At 45.6% G+C, this 19,938-nt stretch overlaps 1 protein-coding gene across 1 annotated transcript in view; it reads right to left on the bottom strand.

Moving 5' to 3' along the window:
- CFH (complement factor H) overlaps positions 1–19,938 on the bottom strand; it is a 1,163,637-nt gene that overhangs the window by 573,879 nt on the left and 569,820 nt on the right. Inside the window, exon 14 of the mRNA XM_075322035.1 lies at positions 18,407–18,466. Coding sequence (XP_075178150.1) covers positions 18,407–18,466 — 60 coding nt within the window. The remainder of the gene's footprint in view (positions 1–18,406; positions 18,467–19,938) is intronic.

Below are 19,938 nucleotides of genomic sequence, written 5' to 3'. Positions count from 1 at the left end.
ACAGCTGTCACACCTGGTTTTCCATGCACACCTTCCACCACTGTAACCGCAACAGGCAGTTTGCTTGGTAGGTCGTCAGTTGGTTTGGAAGGGGAAACAAGTGCGGGTGTACAGCTCTCTCAGACATCGATAGCACCAACGTTGGATGAAGGCAACATCATGTCTCCGCCTGCACTTTCCTCACAAACCTGCATTCTTCCAGGAAAACAATACTCACCACCTTCTCCACACAGCAGCCAGATCTCTGTCCCTCAGATGTGGACAAATAAAAGGCCATTTCCTGCGACCCATGACAAAGCTAACAGGTTGACTTTATCCCTCTGTAGCTCTTGGCTACCGAAATGCTGCCTTTCCGCCTGGTGGACACACAGGATTTTCGAGACCTTATGTCCGTCGCTGTGCCCACAGTACCAGATGCCCAGTTGCCACTACTTTTCTAAGAAAGGTGTGCCTGCGCTACACCAGCATGTCACACACAACATCACCGCTTCCTTGACAAACTCTGTGTGTGAACGGATGCATTTCACCACCGATACTTGGACCAGTAAGCATGGACAGGGGTGTTACATGTCGCTGACTGGGCACTGGGTAACTATGGTGATAGATGGAGAAGGGTCTGCTGAACAAGTCTTGCCGTCCCCACGACTTGTGCGTCAATCCTCTGTATGTAGAAGTTCCTCCAACGCTTCTGCCTCCTCAACCTCATCTGGGTCCCCCCCCTCCTCCCCAAGCCTGCCTGGTCAGGCCACCAGCATTGTAACTGTGCACAAGGAATCACTCACACCTCCTTACTATGCTGGCAGCAGAGCGGAACGGCATCAGGTGGTCTTTAGCTTGAAATGTCTTGGAAATAAGAGTCACACAGCGGCTGAGTTGTGGGCAGCTCTGCGGTCCGAGTTTCGTAAATGGTTGTCTCCACTCAACCTGCAACCAGGTAAGGCCGTGTGCGACAATGCTGCACACCTGGGTGCGGCCCTTCGCCTGGGCAAGGTGACACACGTGCCTTGTATGGCTCACGTGTTGAACCTTGTTGTCCAGCAATTTTTTTAACACACTATCCTGGCCTAGATGGTCTTCTGCACAGGGCACGAAAACTGTCTGCTCAATTCTGCCGTTCAACCTCCGCAGCTGACCGACTTGCATCGCTCCAGAAGTCTTTTGGCCTGCCGGTTCATCGCCTGAAATGCGATGTGCCAACACGCTGGAATTCGACTCTCCACATGTTACAGTGACTGTGGCAGCACCGCCGAGCACTTGTGCAATACGTCATGACGTATAGTCTGGGCCAACGAGATGCAGAGGTGGGGCAGATCACCCTGATGGAGTGGTCTCAGATCAAGGACCTATGCACCCTTCTGCACAGTTTCGACATGGCGACGAATATGTTTAGCGCTGACAATGCCATTATCAGCATCACAATTCCAGTTATTTTCATGCTGGAGCACACGCTAAACACTATTCGGAGTCAAAGGGTGGGACAACAGGAAGGGGAGGAAGTACATGAGGATTCATATGCGCAATGGAAAACAACATCACTAAGGTCCAGACGTTCCTCATCACCAAGGCAACAGGCATGGGATGATGGGGGAGAGGGATTAACAAGGGCGCATGGTAGCAGGAAAAATGTTGAGGAAGGTGCAGGAGAACATGAAGAAATGGAGGACGAACATGGACATGGAAGACTCAGCAGATGAGGGAGACCTTGACCAAATTTCAGTTGAAAGAGGTTGGGGGGAGATGTCAGAGGAAGAAAGAATGGTTAGCACCTCTGTGCCACAAACACAGCAAGGACTTGGTCCGCATGGATGCACAAGACACATGAGCGCCTTCTTGCTGCACTACCTACAACATGACCCTCGGATTGACAAAATTAGAAGTGATGATGACTACTGGGTTGCCACACTTTTAGATCCCCGGTACAAGTCCAAATTTTGTGAAATAATTCCAGCCATAGAAAGGGACGCACGTATGCAGGAGTATCAGCAGAAGCTGTTACTCAATCTTAGCTCGGCTTTTCCACCAAACACCAGTGGTGCACTGAGTGAATCTCCCAGTTGTAACTTGACAAACATGGGACTGTCTCATCATCAACAGTCTAACCGTACCAGCAACACCGTATCTGTTGCTGGTAACAGAAATTTTATTAAATCGTTTCATAATTTTTTTTAGACCATCCTTTGCAAGGCCAACAGAGACAAGAAGTCTAACATATAGTCAACGGCTTAATACTTAGTGTAAACACACTTGAGGAGACTGATTCCAATATAAAATCTAATTTTATTGAACAGTATACATACAATATAAAAAATGTGTATTTTCCATAAAGTCAGATAATGAGGTAGGTGGATTGAAAAACACCCACCCATCTGGGAAACTAGCCACAATAACCCATCACTACTCCATAGCCAAAATAGTCAATATTAACTCAAGTGAGTTTGTGATGGAGACACACCATGGGAACACTTAATCTAACATGAAGACAAATAGTTCATAACTTACCCATGGTGTAAAGAAAGGAGGGTACAAGCTGGCAGTCCCAGAATGAGTGAGTGGGCAACCTTTCTCCCGGACGCGCGTTATCGCCAAATGCTTCCTCAGCGGGGTGCCTGCACCCCGCTGAGGAAGCATTTGGCGATAACGCGCGTCCGGGAGAAAGGTTGCCCACTCACTCATTCTGGGACTGCCAGCTTGTACCCTCCTTTCTTTACACCATGGGTAAGTTATGAACTATTTGTCTTCATGTTAGATTAAGTGTTCCCATGGTGTGTCTCCATCACAAACTCACTTGAGTTAATATTGACTATTTTGGCTATGGAGTAGTGATGGGTTATTGTGGCTAGTTTCCCAGATGGGTGGGTGTTTTTCAATCCACCTACCTCATTATCTGACTTTATGGAAAATACACATTTTTTATATTGTATGTATACTGTTCAATAAAATTAGATTTTATATTGGAATCAGTCTCCTCAAGTGTGTTTACACTAAGTATTAAAACGTTCGGGAGTATATTCAATGTTATCATCCATACAGGGGAATGTGATCATTTTCACTATGTTAAAACCATATAAATTATTTTTCCCCCTTGTGTCTATGACCTACTTGATATAGTCAACGGCTGCAGAGGATGATACAGAAGTATCTCCAAATCAATATCAATGCCATGACTTTGTAACTGGAGTCTTGCTCATTTTGGCCTTCAAATGGCCTGAGCTCTCCACTTACGCCTTGGAGATCTTGTCGTGTCCAGCTGCCAGCGTTGTCTCAGAACGTGTCTTCAGTGCTGCTGGGTGTGTGCTGACAGATAAGCGCACGCGTCTGTCCAGTGACAATGTGGACAGACTAATGTTCATCAAGATGAACAAGTCATGGATCCGAAAGGACTTTACTACCCCTGTGTCATCCTGGGGAGAGTAAAGGCTGGCGTATTTTGGAATGTGCTTGATGCAAATCTACCTGTGAAGTGTACAACAGAGGTACAAGTGATGCCACTGAAATGGTGTCTGTGGGGCCCAAGTTTTGGAAAAAAGGGCGCCTCTGCTTGGAGTCCCCCTGCTGTGTTTTTAAAAACGAGCCAAGATGAACAAGTCATGGTTCAGCAAAGACTTTGCTACCTAGGCCGGTGTCATCTTGGGTACAGCTAAGGCTGGCGTATTTTTTAATGTGCTTAATTTAAATCTACCTGTCAAGTTTGCAAATGGAGCACAAGTGATGCCACTGAAGTGGTATGTGTGGGGCCCAATTTTTGGAAATAAAGGAAACTGTGCTTGGAGTCCGCTTGATTGCATTGCTTTTAAAAATGATCCAAGATGAACAGATCGGGGATCAGCAAAGACTTTTCTACCTACCCCAGTGTCATCCTGGGGACAGTTAAGGCTGGCATATTTTGGAATGTTCTTGATGCAAATCTACCTGTGAAGTGTACAACAGGGGCACAAGTGATGCCACTGAAGTGGTGTCTGTGGGGCCCAATTTTTGGAAAAAAGGGAGACTCCGCTTGGAGTAACTCTTGCTGGGTTTTTAAAAACGAGCCAAGATGAACAAGTCATGGTTCAGCAAAGACTTTGCTACCTACCTCGGTGTCATCCTGGGGACAGCTAAGGCTGGCGTATTTTTGAATGTGCTTGATGCAAATCTACCTGTGAAGTGTACAACAGGTGCTCAAGTGCTGCTACTGAAGGAGTGTCTGTGTGGCCCAATTTTTGGAATAAAAAGGGAGACTCTGCTTGGAGTCCACTTGCTGTGTTTTACATGATTTTAGAAGGGCATGCCATGCCTATATCTGTGCCTCGTCCTCTTTTTTCCTCATCCAGCTGTTTTGTTTTCGCAGAAGTATATGTCCTTGTCACTTTCCCATGTGTTTGTGTTGTCTTGGGAGTTGTTTGTCACCTTTTGGACACCTTTCAGGGTTTTTTTCCAGGTGTTTTTAGGTGTTTGTGATTGCCTCCCATTGTTTCCTATGGGGTTCGTCGAACGGTTCATCGAACGAGGCACTGTTCGACGAACCGAACCGAACTCGAACTCTAGGGGGTGGCTCATCTCTAGTACCAATCCCTATTTTGATCATGAAATGTGCCGATATATGGCATACACACCTTTCCGTACACTGCACATCGCTATTATAAACTATTGTTCTCGTATCTATGTGAAATACGCAGCATTAAACCCGTAGCTAAGCTCACCTACAATGTACATCACTATTGTACACTATCACTCTCCTATCTATATGAACTAGCTAGAATTTTTCCCCTAGCTAAGCTGTCTGTCTAGCAGCCCCAGCGGCAGTAAATTCACTATCATTTCACATTCACAAAATGGCGCTGAGGCAGCATGTCCACGATTTATATGCACATGGACATGTGACTTAAGCAGCCAATCACAGGAGTCCTTCTGTTTGAACCTTGCGGATGTTTGCTGCGCCGTGACTGGCGGCAGCAACATCCACAAATAAAGTTATGAAAAGAAAAACAATGGCGCCATGCACCAAAAGCCTTCTCCCGGTCCAGAGTTCCTACATCCTTCACTGATTTTACACATCCCCACATCAAACAGCACCGCAATCCTATCCAATAGCAGAAAATGCTATTAAAAAGCATTTTTGGAAACGTGGCCAGCATTTGGGGGCGGCAAATGAACACAAATGACCTTTACAACATTTTGGGGAGGGGCTCAGATTTTCCAAGCCCAACAAACAAGCTCATTCTCATACCGAATTTGAAATTGGCGAACCTTTATTGAATAGGTTTGTTTATCTCTAAAAGGCATATCTGGGATCTTCACAGATCTTTATGCACCGTGATTTGTATAGATATGCTTTTGTGCCTATAACATTATATATAGCAACCTAAAGTTAGATATCATCATCATCTCTTTGTGGGTCATAATATATATTTTCCTCTGGATCTAAGTGTAATTTTTATATCTCTGATTTTATTGTGTGTGGTTGCCTCTCTGTTGTTTTTCTACCACTTGAATTTTGGTCTTCTAGAATTATTAAAAGATCATATAGTGTTTCTAATCAATTGATCATTATTCATTTTTTTTCTTCATTGGTTATTATAAACTATTAACCATAGTTGGATGCCTCATTCATTATGTCATAGTCAAGTTGGTACATTTATTATTGTGGGTTCTTAATTTTGGCACTAAGTTGAGAGAGGAAGAATGCTATACCACTAATAGTGGCATATATTATCTGGCCCATGAATTATGAGGTCTAATACTGGCGGTGTATTTGGATACACTAAAAGCCCTTCATTTCTCTAAAGGCAGCAGATTCCACAAGGTGGTATAGCAGCAGCTTTATCATCTTCAACGTGAGCAGGTGAATTTAGTAGAAAAAACAGGGGATCACTGCTAGAGTATGCTTGTTTCCCTGCCATACAATTGAAGATGGATATTTTCCATTGTGACAAAAAAGGAGGATGAGGCCTCATCAAAGTTCTACAAGCAGGGCTGGTTGTTGACTGCAATGATTGTAGTGGCGTTTACAGTGACCAGGTGCTACTTGAGGCAATAACCTAAATGGCAGAAAGACTAAAGGCCGCTTTACACGCAACAACATTGCTAACGAGTTATCGTTGGGGTCACGGAATTCATGACGCACATCCTGCCTCATTAGCGACGTCGTTGCGTGTGACATCTATGAGCGACCACTAACGATCAAAAATACTCACCTAATCGTTGATCGTTAACACGTCGTTCATTTTCTAAATATCGTTGCTGGTGCTGGACGCAGGTTGTTTGTCGTTCCTGAGGAAGCACACATCGCTACGTGTGACACCACAGGAACGACGAACAGCAGCGTTCCTGCATCCTCCGGCAACGAGGTGGGCGTGTCGTTAATGCGGCTAGTCTCCGCCCCTCCGCTTCTATTGGCAGGCTGCTGTGTGAGGTCGCTGTGACGACGCATGAACCTCCCCCTTAAAAAAGAGGTTGTTCGCCGCCCACAGCGACGTTGCTAGGAAGGTAAGTATGTGCGACGCATCCAAGCGACATTGTTCGCCACGGGCAACGATTTGCCTATGACACACAAACGACGGGGGCGAGTGCGATCGCTATCGACATCGCTAGCGATGTCGCAGTATGTAAAGCGCCCTTAAGGCTACATGCGCACGCTGCATCTTTTTGTGTTCACAAACTGCAGCCAAAACTGCACATTGTCAGAGAGAGCCTGGAAATGCCACAAAAAAACGCTTGGAATTGTAGGTGCATTTTTGCTGCGTTATCGGTTTCTTTTTGGTGCGTTTTTCACAACATGCATTTTTGCTGCGTTTTTGTGACAAATGTTGACAAAAACGCAGGAAGAAGGAACATGCTGCATTTTTTTTGTCACAAACGCTTGACAAATAAAACGCTGACAAATAAACTGCAATGTGCGCATAGCAAATCTGACTTCTCATAGACTTTGCTGGGAAGTCAAAATGTCAGAAATTTCTGACAACAAAACTGCAGCCAAAAATGCAGCAAAACACAGCAAAAAACGCAGCGTGCGCATGTAGCCTAACATGTCAAGCAGCTTGAGCAAGACAACTTGGGCTATGTTCACACAGTGCATCTTTTCTAACCACAAAGATGCAGCGTTTTTAGCCCCAAAAAAACGCACATGCAGTAAAGACGCATCAAAAAACGCTTCAGTTTTTGCTGCGTTTTCACAGCATGTTGCCCAATACTTTTTTAAGTCAAATCTATTAACTGAAAGGGCTCAAAAATGCTGGAAAAATGCAAAAAAAATATGGACATGCTGCATCATCAAACATGCAGCCAAGATGCAGACAAAAAAGATGCACAGTGTGGACAGCAAAATAGAAATCTCAGACTTTGCTGGGAGAAGGAAATGCGTTCATTTTGGTGCATCTTTGTGACCTCAAAACACACCAAAAACACAATAAAAGATGCACAGTGTGAACATAGCCTTGCTCAATTTGTTGCTTCATAAGCTGATTGAAAGCCGTAGTTCCTTGTCTATATCAACTGGGAAGTCTATTCCTTATTTTCCTCTTGCATAGCATACAGAGTGCCAAAAAATCATTTGGCGACAACATGCGAATAATTTCCCACATATGAGATGCCTTCATATTTGACTTGCCACTATTGCAAACAGTGCTTTCAGGCACTGTTGAGCCTCCTCCTTCAAAAGCAAGTGTAGCATCCAAAGCTGTGGACTCTGGAGCTGATTGCAGAAGAAATTATTTTGCCCCAAGGATATTTTAGCCATATGCCACCTGTGCTGTGTATCGCTAAGGCTATATTCACACGAGGCATCATTTTTGTCAGTGCATCTTGAGTGCATCTTAAAATGCACAAAAAATACACTGCGGCAAAAACGCATCAAAAACACAAAAACCATAAGCAACATGCTGGGTGAGGAGGAGACAACTGTTGGTGCAATAGTAAGAAAATGGAAGAAATACAGAATGAGTGTCAATCAACATTGATCTAGGGCACCATGCAAAATCTTACCTCGTGGGGTATCCAGGATCATGAGTAAGGTGAGAGATCAGCCTAAGGGCTCATGCTCACACTGTGTCTTGACCAGTGCAGAAAAAAGTGTACCCGCTGGCAGACTTGACACTGCGTTTTGACAAAAAGAATGCATACAAAACGCATCTATTTTGGATGCATTTTGCATGCATTTTACATGTGTTTTGGATGCATTTTGTCAGTGCGGTCCCCCGGTAATTCAGCTCTGCTACATGCCCGCTGACAGCAGATACAGACAGAGCCAGGCGATGAGAGTAAACTCAGATGAACTTCACCAGAGTTCATGGTCATCGCGGGGCTCTGTCTGTGTGTTGCGTCCTGATTAACGGTCACAGCTGAAGGACTCACTCGTGACCGCAAATCCCCTGAGTGACTGAAGTGAGCAGCGCGATCAGCGATGACGTCACTCAGGTGACCCGCGGCCACAGCTGGAGTCCTCCACCTGAAAGCAGTGGCCGCGGGTAACCTGAGTGACGTCATCGCTGATCGCGCTGCTCACTTCAGTTGCTGCGTGGAGCTGACAGAGCGGTCGTGATCATAGACTCCTGCCATGATTAACCTAGGACTTAGTGGCAGCTATGGGCTGCTGCCATTAACTCCTTATTACCCCAATTGCCACCACACCAGGTCAATTCGGGATGAGCCGGGTAGAGTCCCGGGACTGTCACATCTAATGGATGTGGCAATTCCGGGCAGCTGCAGGCTGATATTGTTAGGCTGGGGGGCTCCCCATAACACGGAGCTCCCCATCCTGAGAATACCAGCCTTCAGCCTTGTGGCTTTACCCTGGCTGGAATCAAAATTGGGGGCACCGCACATTGTTTTTTTTTTAAATTATTTATTTATTTATTTTACTGCACAATATAGACACGCCCACCGGCGGCTGTGATTGGTTTCAGTGAGACAGCTTTCACTCAGCATGGGGGCGTGTCTGACTGCAACCAATCATAGGCGCCGGTGGGCGGTGGAAGCAGGAATACGAGATGGAATAATGAGCGGCTGGCATTTTCAAAAGAGAAGCCGCCACAGTGTGAACGCCATGCAGCGCCGCGTCAGTGAGCGGGGATCGGTGAGTATGAGAGAGGGGGTGGGAGGGAGAGACCAACATCAACAGAAAGAGAGAGAGACCGAAAGACCTGCATTTGTTATGTCAAATATACATGCGGATCACAACAAAAATGCAGTGGAAATGCACTGATTAGCATTTTGGTAGCCATTTTCAACAACTCATTGATTTTAATGGGTGTAGAACACTGCCAAAACACTCAAAACAATTGACATGCTGCATTTTTAAACGCATAGATTTTGTCAAATTTTTGACTTTCAAAACGCTGCATTCAAAAAAGCAATGTGCGCATGGATTTTGCATGATTCTCATAGGCTTTGCTGGGGAAGCAGAACGCATGCATTTTGACAATGTGACGCTGCAGCTTAAAACGTTGCAGAAATGCAAAAAAAAGAAATCAACGTGCGCACGAGCCCTAAAACTACATGGGGAGAACTTGTTAATGATTTCAAGGCAACTGGGATCACTGTCACCAAGAAAACCATTGGTAACATATTACGCCGTAATGGCTTAAAATCCTGCAGTGCCCGCAAAGTCCCACTTCTCAAGAAGGCACATATGTAGGCCCATCTGAAGTTTGCCAATGAATATCAAGTGTTGTGGTCGGATGAGACAAAAATTTAGCTCTTTGGTGTAACTCAAACCGCTTTGTTAGGAGGAAGAGAAATGCTGCCTATGACCCAAAGAACACTGTCCCCACATGTCAAGCATTATGTTTTGGGGGTGTTTCTCCGCTAAGGGAACATGACTACTTCACAGCATCAATGGCACAATGGATGGAGCCATGTACTGTAAAATCCTGAGTGACAACCTCTTTCCTTCTGCCAGGACATTAAAAATATGTAGTGGCTAGGTCTTCTAGCACAACAATGACCCAAAACATACAGCCAAGGCAACAGAGCATTGGCTCAAAAATAAGCACTTAAGGTCATGGAGTGGCCGAGCCAGTCTCCAGACCTTAAGCCCATAGAAAACATATGGAAGGAGCTAAAGCTCAGAGTTGCCAAGCTACAGCCTCAAAATTTTAACGATTTAGAGATGATCTGCAAAACAGTAGTGGACCAAAATTCCCCCTGAAATGTATGCAAACCTCATCATCAACTACAAAAAACATCTAATTTCTACAACCTGATTCTGTTCATAATTACATTAAAAAATGAAGGCTAAATGCCCACAAAAGTTACAAATATATAAATGTTTTATTAGCAATGCGAAAAAGATCACACAGACAGTGAATTGGTGACAGTTAAAAACAACACACAAATTCACTATCTGTGTGATCTTTTTCGCATTGCTAATAAAACATTTATATATTTGTAACTTTTGTGGGCATTTAGCCTTTATTTTTTAATGTAATTATGAACAGAGTCAGGTTGTAGAAATTAGCTCATGGTTTGGTGACTTTGGTCAATACTAGATGCATATATAATGGCCAAAGTTATTCTTCTGTGTTTAATACAAAAAACGTCTGACTGCTTTGCTTGCCAAGGGTTTTGCCACCAAGTATTAAGTCTTGTTTGCCAGAGGGAAATAAATTTATATAAATTTACACAATATAATTTTCTGGCTTATATTTTGGATATTCTATCTCTCACTGTTAAAATTAACCTACCCTTAAAATTATAGACTGTTCATTAGAGTTGAGCGCGGTTTGTGGTTCGCAGTTCGCCAGTTCGCGGTTCGAGTGATTTTGGGGGGTGTTCTAGTTAGAACTCAAACTCGAGCTTTTTGCTAAAAGCTCGACAGTTCGAGTTACGTTCGAGAACAGTTCTATCAGCAAAAGCGTGGCTCTTTACAGCTACAGTGTGCAGGGAGCCATCGCTGGCAGCCTGCGGTAAGCTGGTAACCAAGATAAACATCGGGTATCCAAGCAAAGCGCTTTGGTTAGTAACTCGATATTTACCCTGGTTACGTGTGCAGGGAGCCGACACTTCTCCGCTCAGCTCGCTCCACCCCCTCCTGCACGCGGCATGTACACACACACACTCACCTGTCCCCAGCCATGCAGTCCACGACACTGACATCCTCAGCGCCACATGGCCCCGCTAGGCTCCACCCACTTTGCACTCCGCCGCCCGCACACATGGCTCCGCTAGGCTCCACCCACTTCGCACTCCGCCGCCCGCACATATGGCCCTGCTAGGCTCCGCCCACCTGGCACTCTGCACACATGGCCCCGCTAGGCTTCGCCCACCTGGCCCCAGTGACTGTTCTACCCGTCCCCTGTGGGACGCAGTCCCTGCCACGCTAGTGCTCCGGCTAACGTGCACCCAGGCCTCCGGTGGGGTGCACGGCCCAGTGGATCCACCACCTGGACCTAACAATGCGGAACTGAAACGGATGCCACACGGATGCACCCGTGAAAAAACAGACCGTTTTTTGCGGACCGCAAAAACGTATCGGCCGTGTGAATGTAGCCTTATTCTAATCTGCCGTTTATAAACCTCAGGCAGAAATAAGTGAATAGCACCCCCCCCCCCCCCCCCAGTGTCAGAAAATCTCCAAGGTTTTAGGGGTAGCTGAGACCCTGGAGATCATGATTCAGGTCGTTTTTTCCGGTCCCCGCTCACGTGATCACCAGTATACACCATATACCAGTGATCATGTTACAGTAAATGACAGCGCCGGTAAAAAAAATTATTTATCTCCTATCTGGCATGAACAAACTTCTCAGATGTGAAATAAATCTCCTCCCCGGTCCCCTCCGGTCCCCCGGTGTTGCCAAAGTGCCCCCCCGACCCCCTCCCGAAAAACATGCGACAGAAAACTCCTCCCCAGGCCCTGCCAGGTCACCCACTATAACCCCACCGGTGTTCCCCGGTGTCCCACGGTACCTGTGCAGCGTTGATCCCCTGCGGCCCCCTCCATCACAATAGACGCTGCCGCATGCACAGAGCGGCTGTCAGCTCAGCTTCCTGTGTTCAGACACAGTGAGTAGTTGTAACTATTCATCATTCATCTGTAAGCTACTGCAATGCCCTAATCATGAGGTAAGGAACATAGTTGATCAGGAGAGCTATACTACATTTACAAATGGAGGGATTTGCTATTTCTGTTGCCCTGCTGAACGACTACCAAACATGAGAGTCCGTTATACGCCACAAGAAAACATGTCTAAATAGCAAGCTCTGTTTAGTATTCATTCAGCTGGATAACTGGACTTAAATGGGTATTCCATCTCCATGATCCTATCCCCAATATATAGTAGGTGAAATAGCAATAATATCAGCAAATACCAAAATTTGGAAATGTAGAATAGTTCTCCTGATTAGGCATGCCCTTACCTCATGAGCAGGACATTGCAGCTTTGGTAGCAACAGTTACGACATGGACTCTGCTGCTGTGGACCCAGGGAGAGTGGGTGCAGATTCATTGCACCCACACTCCTCACATGGAGGGTCTGCACTCCTAGAAAATGGGGGATATGTTCCCTGAGCGTGTCCCCCCCCATATTCTAGACTGTCCAGAGTCATCGTGGGACCCCCTTATTTTTTTTCCTTACAATAAATTGGTGAAAGAGGGAATGTTTTGGGGAGTGTTTTTTCAAATACATTTTTTTTCGTCTATTTGTTTTGTTAGTGCTGACAGTTTGTGATGTCGGGTATCTGATAGACACCATGACATCACAAACTCCTGGGCTTGATGTCAGGTGACTTTACAGCTAGTATCAACCCCATTTATTACCCCGTTTGCTACCACACCAGGGCATAGCCTGCTATTTTAAGGCTGTGAAGGACCAATAACTATGGACCTTCCCACCCTGAGAAAACCAGACCACAGCTGTCCGCTTTACCTTGGCTGGTGATTCAATTTGGGGGGCACCCTACTTTTTTTTTGTAATTATTAATATTTATAAAATAATTATAAAATAAGAGCCTAGGGTGACCTCCACATTGGATCCTCAACCATGGAAAAGCTGCCAGCTGTGGTTTTCAGGCTACAGCCGTCTGCTTTACCCTAGCTGGCTATCAAAAATGGGGGGGACCCAACGTCATTTTTTTGTAACTATTTTTTTAAATAAAAAAAATTATTGGGCTTCCCTGTATTTTGATTGCTAGCCAAGGTAACGCCAGGCAGAGGGGGGTGGCAACCCATAGCTGTCTGCTTTATCTGCGCTGAGAATGAAAAATACCGCAGAGCGCTACGTCATTTTTCTTAGAGAATAATTTTTACAGCACTGTGATGTCCAGCAATCAAAATACAGGGAAGCCCTTTTTGTTTTTAGTTATTTAAATAAATAATTAAAAAAATATATATGGGCTCCCGCTGCATTTTCAGTATTGCTAGCTAAGGGTAATCCAAGCAGCTAATGGCTGCTAACCCCCACTGCTTGGTGTTACCTTCACTGGCAATGGAAAATCCAGGGAACCATTTTTTATTTTTTTTTGCCAAAAAACTACAAAAAAAATAATGTGAGCTTCGCCATATTTTTGTATGCTAGCCAGGTACAGCAGGCAGGTACGGCTGCCCCAACCCCCAGCTGCCTATTTGTACCTGGCTGGGAACTACAAATATAGGGAAGCCCTTTTTTTACTTAATTCATGAATTTTATGAAATAATTAAAAAAAACAAAACGACGTGAGCTTCGCCCCATTTTTGTGTCCAGCCGGGTACAGCTAGGCAGCTGGGGATTGGATCCGCAGCACAGGTTAGCCCGAGGTTTCTGGGCCCCTCTGCTGTGAATTGCAGTCCGCAGCCACCCCAGAAAATGGCGCTTTCATAGAAGCGCCATCGTCTGGCGCTGTATCCAACTCTTCCAGCAGCCCTGAAGCCGGGTGGCTTGCTGGGTAATAATGAGTTAATACTAACTTTGTTTTACTAGCTAGTATTAAGTCAGAGATTCTTAATGACAGGCACGTTTGACCCGGCCATTAAGAATCTCCAATAAAGGGTTGAAAAAAACCACCACACAGAGAAAAAATACTTTAATAGAAATAAATACACAGACACATTAGAGACTCCATCTTTATTACCCCCTGTCACCCATCCACAATCCTGCTCTTCTGTCTTCTTTCTCCTTCAACACATGCAGCTCTGCTACATCAGACAGCACAGATGCATGGGAGAAAGGACGCTGTGCTCCGTGCAGAAATCACTCTGTGAGAGTGACCACATGCTCCCGGCTGTAGGCGGTGGCACGGGTTGCCATAGCAATGCTGCTCCGATCACGTGATTCTGGTGCTGCTGCGTGCTGGTAGCGGACCGTCACCGCTACCAAGCACGTTGCTATGGCAACGGCGATGTCCGTTATTGACCGGCTGTGTCAGCCGGTCAGGAGCCGGCTTCTGCGGACGCTGGTAACTACGGTAAACATCGGGTAACCAAGAAGCCCTTTCCTTGGTTACCCGATATTTACCTTTGTTACCAGCGTCCGCCGCTCTCATGCTGTCAGTGCCGGCTCCCTGCTCCCTGCACACAAACCCAGACTACACATCGGGTAATTAACCCGATGTGTACTCTGGCTAGGAGTGCAGGGAGCCAGCGCTAAGCAGTGTGCACTGGTAACCAAGGTAAATATCGGGTTGGTTAACCGATATTTACCTTAGTTACCACGCGCAGCATTGCTTCCATGCGTGCTGCTGGCTGGGGGCTGGTCACTAGTTGCTGGGGAGATCTACCTGTGTGGCAGCTCACCAGCAACCCGGGTAGCGACGCTCCAGCGATCTCTGCCAGGTCAGGTTGCTGGTGGGATCGCTAGAGCATCGCTTAGTGTGACGGTACCTTAAGGGAACGGGGACGCAGAGTGGGGAGTCGACCGTGTGCTAGAGCATGTCACCGGTACACGGCGATACACAAACGTGCACCGTGTAACAGAGAGATGCAATGACAGGTCCTAGCATGACGCGTCATAGTCATGTGACCAGTCTGTAGCCAATGAGATAATAGACACGTGACTGGTCACATGGCTATTTTGACGTCACGATAGGTCCTGCATCACTGCTGGTGTTCCCGGAGGACGCAGCGATTACCGATGGAAAAGCTGCGGGAGACAGAGTGCAGGACGCATCCCTGGGACAGGTAAGTGTTATGGCAATGTTTATTAACTGTATGTGCAGATTTATAATGCATTTTTATGTGTTTGTGATTGCCTCCCATTGTTTCCTATGGGTTCGAGTGGTTCGCCGAACCGGTTCGCCGAACCGAACTCAAACCAGACCTCGGTTCAGCGAACCGGGCCCGAGCCAAACCGCGACCGGTTCGCTCATCTCTACTGTTCATGTCTTTGTCAGTGGGCACACTTACAAAATTAGAAAGGGATCAAATAATTATTTCCTTCACGGTACACTGCCAATTGCAGCATGCAGTGATTTTTTTTCTAATACTGAATCGGCATGAGTAAAAAGCACCTATCACCACTGCTCCATAGTACAACATTGGAATGAGTGCTATCCAATAAAACATCAGATAGTACTTTCCTGAGTTATATGCTAGTGTGACTGTACCCTTAGGCCATGTGCCCACAGAATAAAGTAACTGCAGATTTTGCTGCAGAAAACCCGCAGATTTTCTAGATTTACCAAAAAAATCTGCGGGTTTACGCAAATACATACACTCCCCATGTTATCCTATGGGATTTGGGGAGTGCTGTATCAGTGTTGCGGTATTTGCGGCTGCGGAAATTGCTGCTGATTTCCCGCAGCCGCACGTAACTGCATGTCAATTATTCATGCGGAATTATCTGCGGAATTCCTGCCTTTCCAATATGGAGATACAGGGTGGGAATTCCGAATGACATCCGCACTGTTTCCGCAGGTTTACCGCAACAATTCCACAGAAATATCGTAGCAATGGATAGCTGCGGATTCCGGAGAGTTGCTGAATAAACCTGCGGGAATACTTGCAGAAAAGTCCGCAGTTACGTTCCCCCATAGGCACATGGCCTTAAGAAAAGGACAGATCTACATTTGGGTCAAGAAATCTGGAAAAAAAAAAATGTCTTTTTTAGGGTGAACCCTCATGAGCATCTTAAAATAAAAATCAAATTTTCATCCAGAAACAAAATTGACTATTTTCCTCCATATGGTGGTTCGTGTGCAATAAGAATGCAATTCATATGCAATTTGTGTTGGATCCATTTTTTAGATTGCCAGTTATTAAAGTGAACTTGTCAGGTGCAATTGTAGCACCCATGGAGGCAGGGGGTTCAGGTCTCATACCGGTAACTCGTCATCAGGCCAGTGTGGAGGTCTGGGATGTTGTGGTGACCTGCCCGGTTTAGTGCCCTGAGGTGTCCACAATAAAAGGGGATAGGAGGGGCAGCGGCGCCAGCAATAACAGACTCACATAGTCTCTGCGGTTCAAGGATGTTTTACTCAATGTTATGCCACACACCGGGTAGTACCGGTCACCCACTGTGATGGACCTCGTCGAACCAGGATCCCTTTGGAGGTCAGTCCGGTGTGGTGGTCCGCGCGCCCTTCTTCCTAGTGCCATGTAAGATGGATCCCCGTGGCTTAAAGCTACTTGGGGACCCCAGTCCGTGTTGAGTGAAACTCCCGTCCCGTTTGCAGGTGCTGCAGTTCCGCAATGGGGCCTGACTCAGATCAACGCCCTGGATCCTATATGGCACTGTGCTTCAGGCACTGTGTTGGCCAGGGAGACGTGCAATCTCCCTGTCCCGGCAGATTCTGGAAAACCAACTTCCCTAGGGTCCTGCACCCTGTGTGGCGCCGGTGAGACCGTCCTGCTGGAGAACTCTTTAACTGTTGTGTTGGCTCCTAACGCCCCCTGGTGGCTGCTCCTCCTCCGGGTCCTTGTCACTAGTGGGTGGCTGCCCCCCATGTTTGGTGACTACCTTAAGACCCAACCCTAGCCCGATCCCCAGTGGGGAGGGCAACCTGGTTGTGTTTTTGAGTTGTGTAAGTGGTAAAACCGGTACCAACCTTCTCTGGATCTGGGTTGAGTACTGCACCTTAAGTTAGATGCAGTACCCTGTGGTGACTGAAGCCTCAGGGGCGCCACACAATATGCACCAAGAACCACAAGCAGTTCTGGGTGCATATTACAAATCCCTGCCTAACCATTCCTATATAAACTAGCATAGATAAAGGGATCTTTAGAAAAAGTATTTCTAAAGATCTTTTACCGTATGCTAATAAGCGGGGGCACTAGTTCCCTGGGCGTTAGTTCCCCGGCCAGTCGTCCCTCATTAGCATGTTTGTACGCCCCTGTCATACTAATGAATACGCAGCATCACAGGTTGATCTCACTCACTCTCCGACGCCATCGCTGGATTTCCGCTCAGTGTGCATGACCTCGGCGTTTGAGTCATGCGCACTACTTGAGTTTGAAGCCAGGATGTGTACACCTGGCTTTATAGTGCGCATGACCCAAACTCCGGGGTCATGCGCAGTGAACTGAAATCCCCCGTCGGACGCTCTGGCGGCGGAGAGGTAAGTGAGAAAATCCTGTGACGCTATGTATTCATTAGCACTATAGCACACCCACAGGGACGTACTAACATGCTAATGACGGGCCACTGGCCGGGGAACTAACGCCCAGGGGACTAGTGCCGTCGCTCATTAGCATACGGTAAAAGATCTTTAGAAATACGTTTTCCAAAGATCTCTTTATCTATGCTAGTGCATACAGGGACCATTAGGCAGGAAATACTAATATAGACCCAGAACTGCTCATGGTTCTGGGTGCATATTGGACCTAACAGGTTCCCTTTAACATTTACAGGACCAAATATTGTTTCTGAGTTTAATATTGGCAAGGTTACTGTAAAACAGATGTTATATGTATTATCAATATGGGATCTGTTTTTTTGTGTGCACCTATAGACTTGATTGTATCAGATTCTCATTTTATTTACAGAGAGAACTAGGGCATGGTGCAATTATTTTCATGCACATTCGATCTTTGAAAAAAACCATTCATCAGAAAAGCAAAATTAAATAACATAGGTTCTATTGCTCTTTGTGTAATGTCAGTTTTTTCCCGGACAACACATGGACCCCAAATATGGTGGCGTGAATGTGCCCTTATAATGGGACAGCACAGCTTCCCTGCCATCTTTCTGGTTGTTTTTTCTCTTGTTTTCGCTCCACTACCAACTCTTTACATGGTGGACCTCTCATTACTGATATATGGCTATACCTGCTTCTCCTTGCCTGAGGTACTAGGCTCCTGTTCATTTGTGAAGTTGTTTTTATATTCTTTTTTTGGTGTGACCTAAATTTTTATAAAACTTGTGCTTTGACTCTTTCTGTTCATCATGTAAGAAGTGCACCAGCTCTGTCTTGGAATTTGTTGGATGGATCAAACTTAACAGCTATAACATGCTAATGTAATAACCTTATGCTTTATAAGTATTTTACTCACAAAATAAATCACATCTTCATATTGATAACATACCTGTCTTATCCTTTGAATCTGGGGTTGGGGCAACTGAATCTGGAGCAGGAGGCATTTCAACTTAAAAAAAAAAAAAGAAAAATCAATGCTAATAAATATGATCATTTTTATTAAATCTCTCTACTCCCCTAAAGTATAACAGTCGTTTTTTAATTTGTATTTAATTTATTAATTGTACACATGAAAATAAGCAGCTTTGTAATATATCTTATCAGAAAAAATTGCTTCTTTATCTGCCAGAATTGATCAGAATTATCAAAATTCTCAATTTTTAGGTAAAACTGAGGGAAGACTTTCTCATTACTGAGATAGGAGATGACAGCTGTTACTGATGAATTATCTGAATGATGAGCTCTCTTAACCCCACCCACACCACTGATTGTCAGCTTTTTATGTATACTCTGCATTGACAGAAAGCTGCCAATCAGTGGTGGGGTTGGGGGTTATATAGTGCTCATGAATGTAGACGACTACATGTAAGTAGGTTTGATAGTCTTCTAGCGATAGTTCAGATAAAACAGTGATTTTATCAAAACAACAATAAGCAGCCCAGTAAGTGATAGATCACTGGAATCAGGGTCTCTGTCTCTACATTGTTCTGCTTTTGGATGCCGGGATAACAACATGGGGACAGTTTTTTATTAAAGGGCCTTTTTAAAGATATATAAAAGATACATTATGGGAAAGGGAGGTGCATAGGTAAACGTATAAATATAAAAAGTTATTTTCAAAACTACACTTATCAACTCTCAGTTTCTTTCTCTGAAATTGATCCTAGATATCTGGCCGGACACCAGTCCCCATAAAAGTCTATGGGGATCAGAATCCGGTCCTTAAAAATGGTAGTAGAAGGGATGAGGGATAGGAGCAAGCGCCTTATACCTACCGAGTCATCGGCACAACTATAACTGCTTCCGAGCCACTCATTAACCTTACATATATTCACTGCTTCCCCCTCCCGCCGGCAGTCCTGGTATTTGTGATTGGTTATAGTCACACTCAGAAGTACTCTAGACGAAGTAGTACCCCTCACCTTCAGAAAGACCAAACACAGAGCAAAACAGCCCTGGCTCACATCCCAAACTCGATTTCTCCAGCGATGCTCTAGGAGTGCCGAACGCCTATGGAGGAAAACCCACACACCAGAAAACTTCATCCATTACAAGTTCATGTTAATAACATACAACTCTTCCCTTCACCTCGCCAAACAGACCTACTTCACCACCCTGATCTCCTCACTATCAAGCAATCCAAAAAAGCTCTTTGACACCTTTCACTCCCTCCTCAGTCCCAAAGTACAGACCCCTATCACAGACCTTCATGCAGATGATCTGGTCTCGTATTTCACAAAGAAAATAGAAAACATCCACCAAGAGATCAGCTCCCAGCCACCAAGCGTCGTGATTCCCATCCCTCCCCACATCCCATCTGGATCACTCTCCACATTTGACCCAGTCACAGAGGAGGAAGTCTCCAGGCTCCTCTCTTCTTCTCGTCCTACCACTTGCCCTACTGATCCCTTCCCCTCACAT

Source organism: Anomaloglossus baeobatrachus, chromosome 8, assembly GCF_048569485.1.
Source record: "Anomaloglossus baeobatrachus isolate aAnoBae1 chromosome 8, aAnoBae1.hap1, whole genome shotgun sequence".
NCBI lineage: Eukaryota > Metazoa > Chordata > Amphibia > Anura > Aromobatidae > Anomaloglossus > Anomaloglossus baeobatrachus.
The sequence above is the reverse complement of the archived record's forward strand: the minus strand, read 5'-3'. Positions and strand labels throughout refer to the sequence as shown.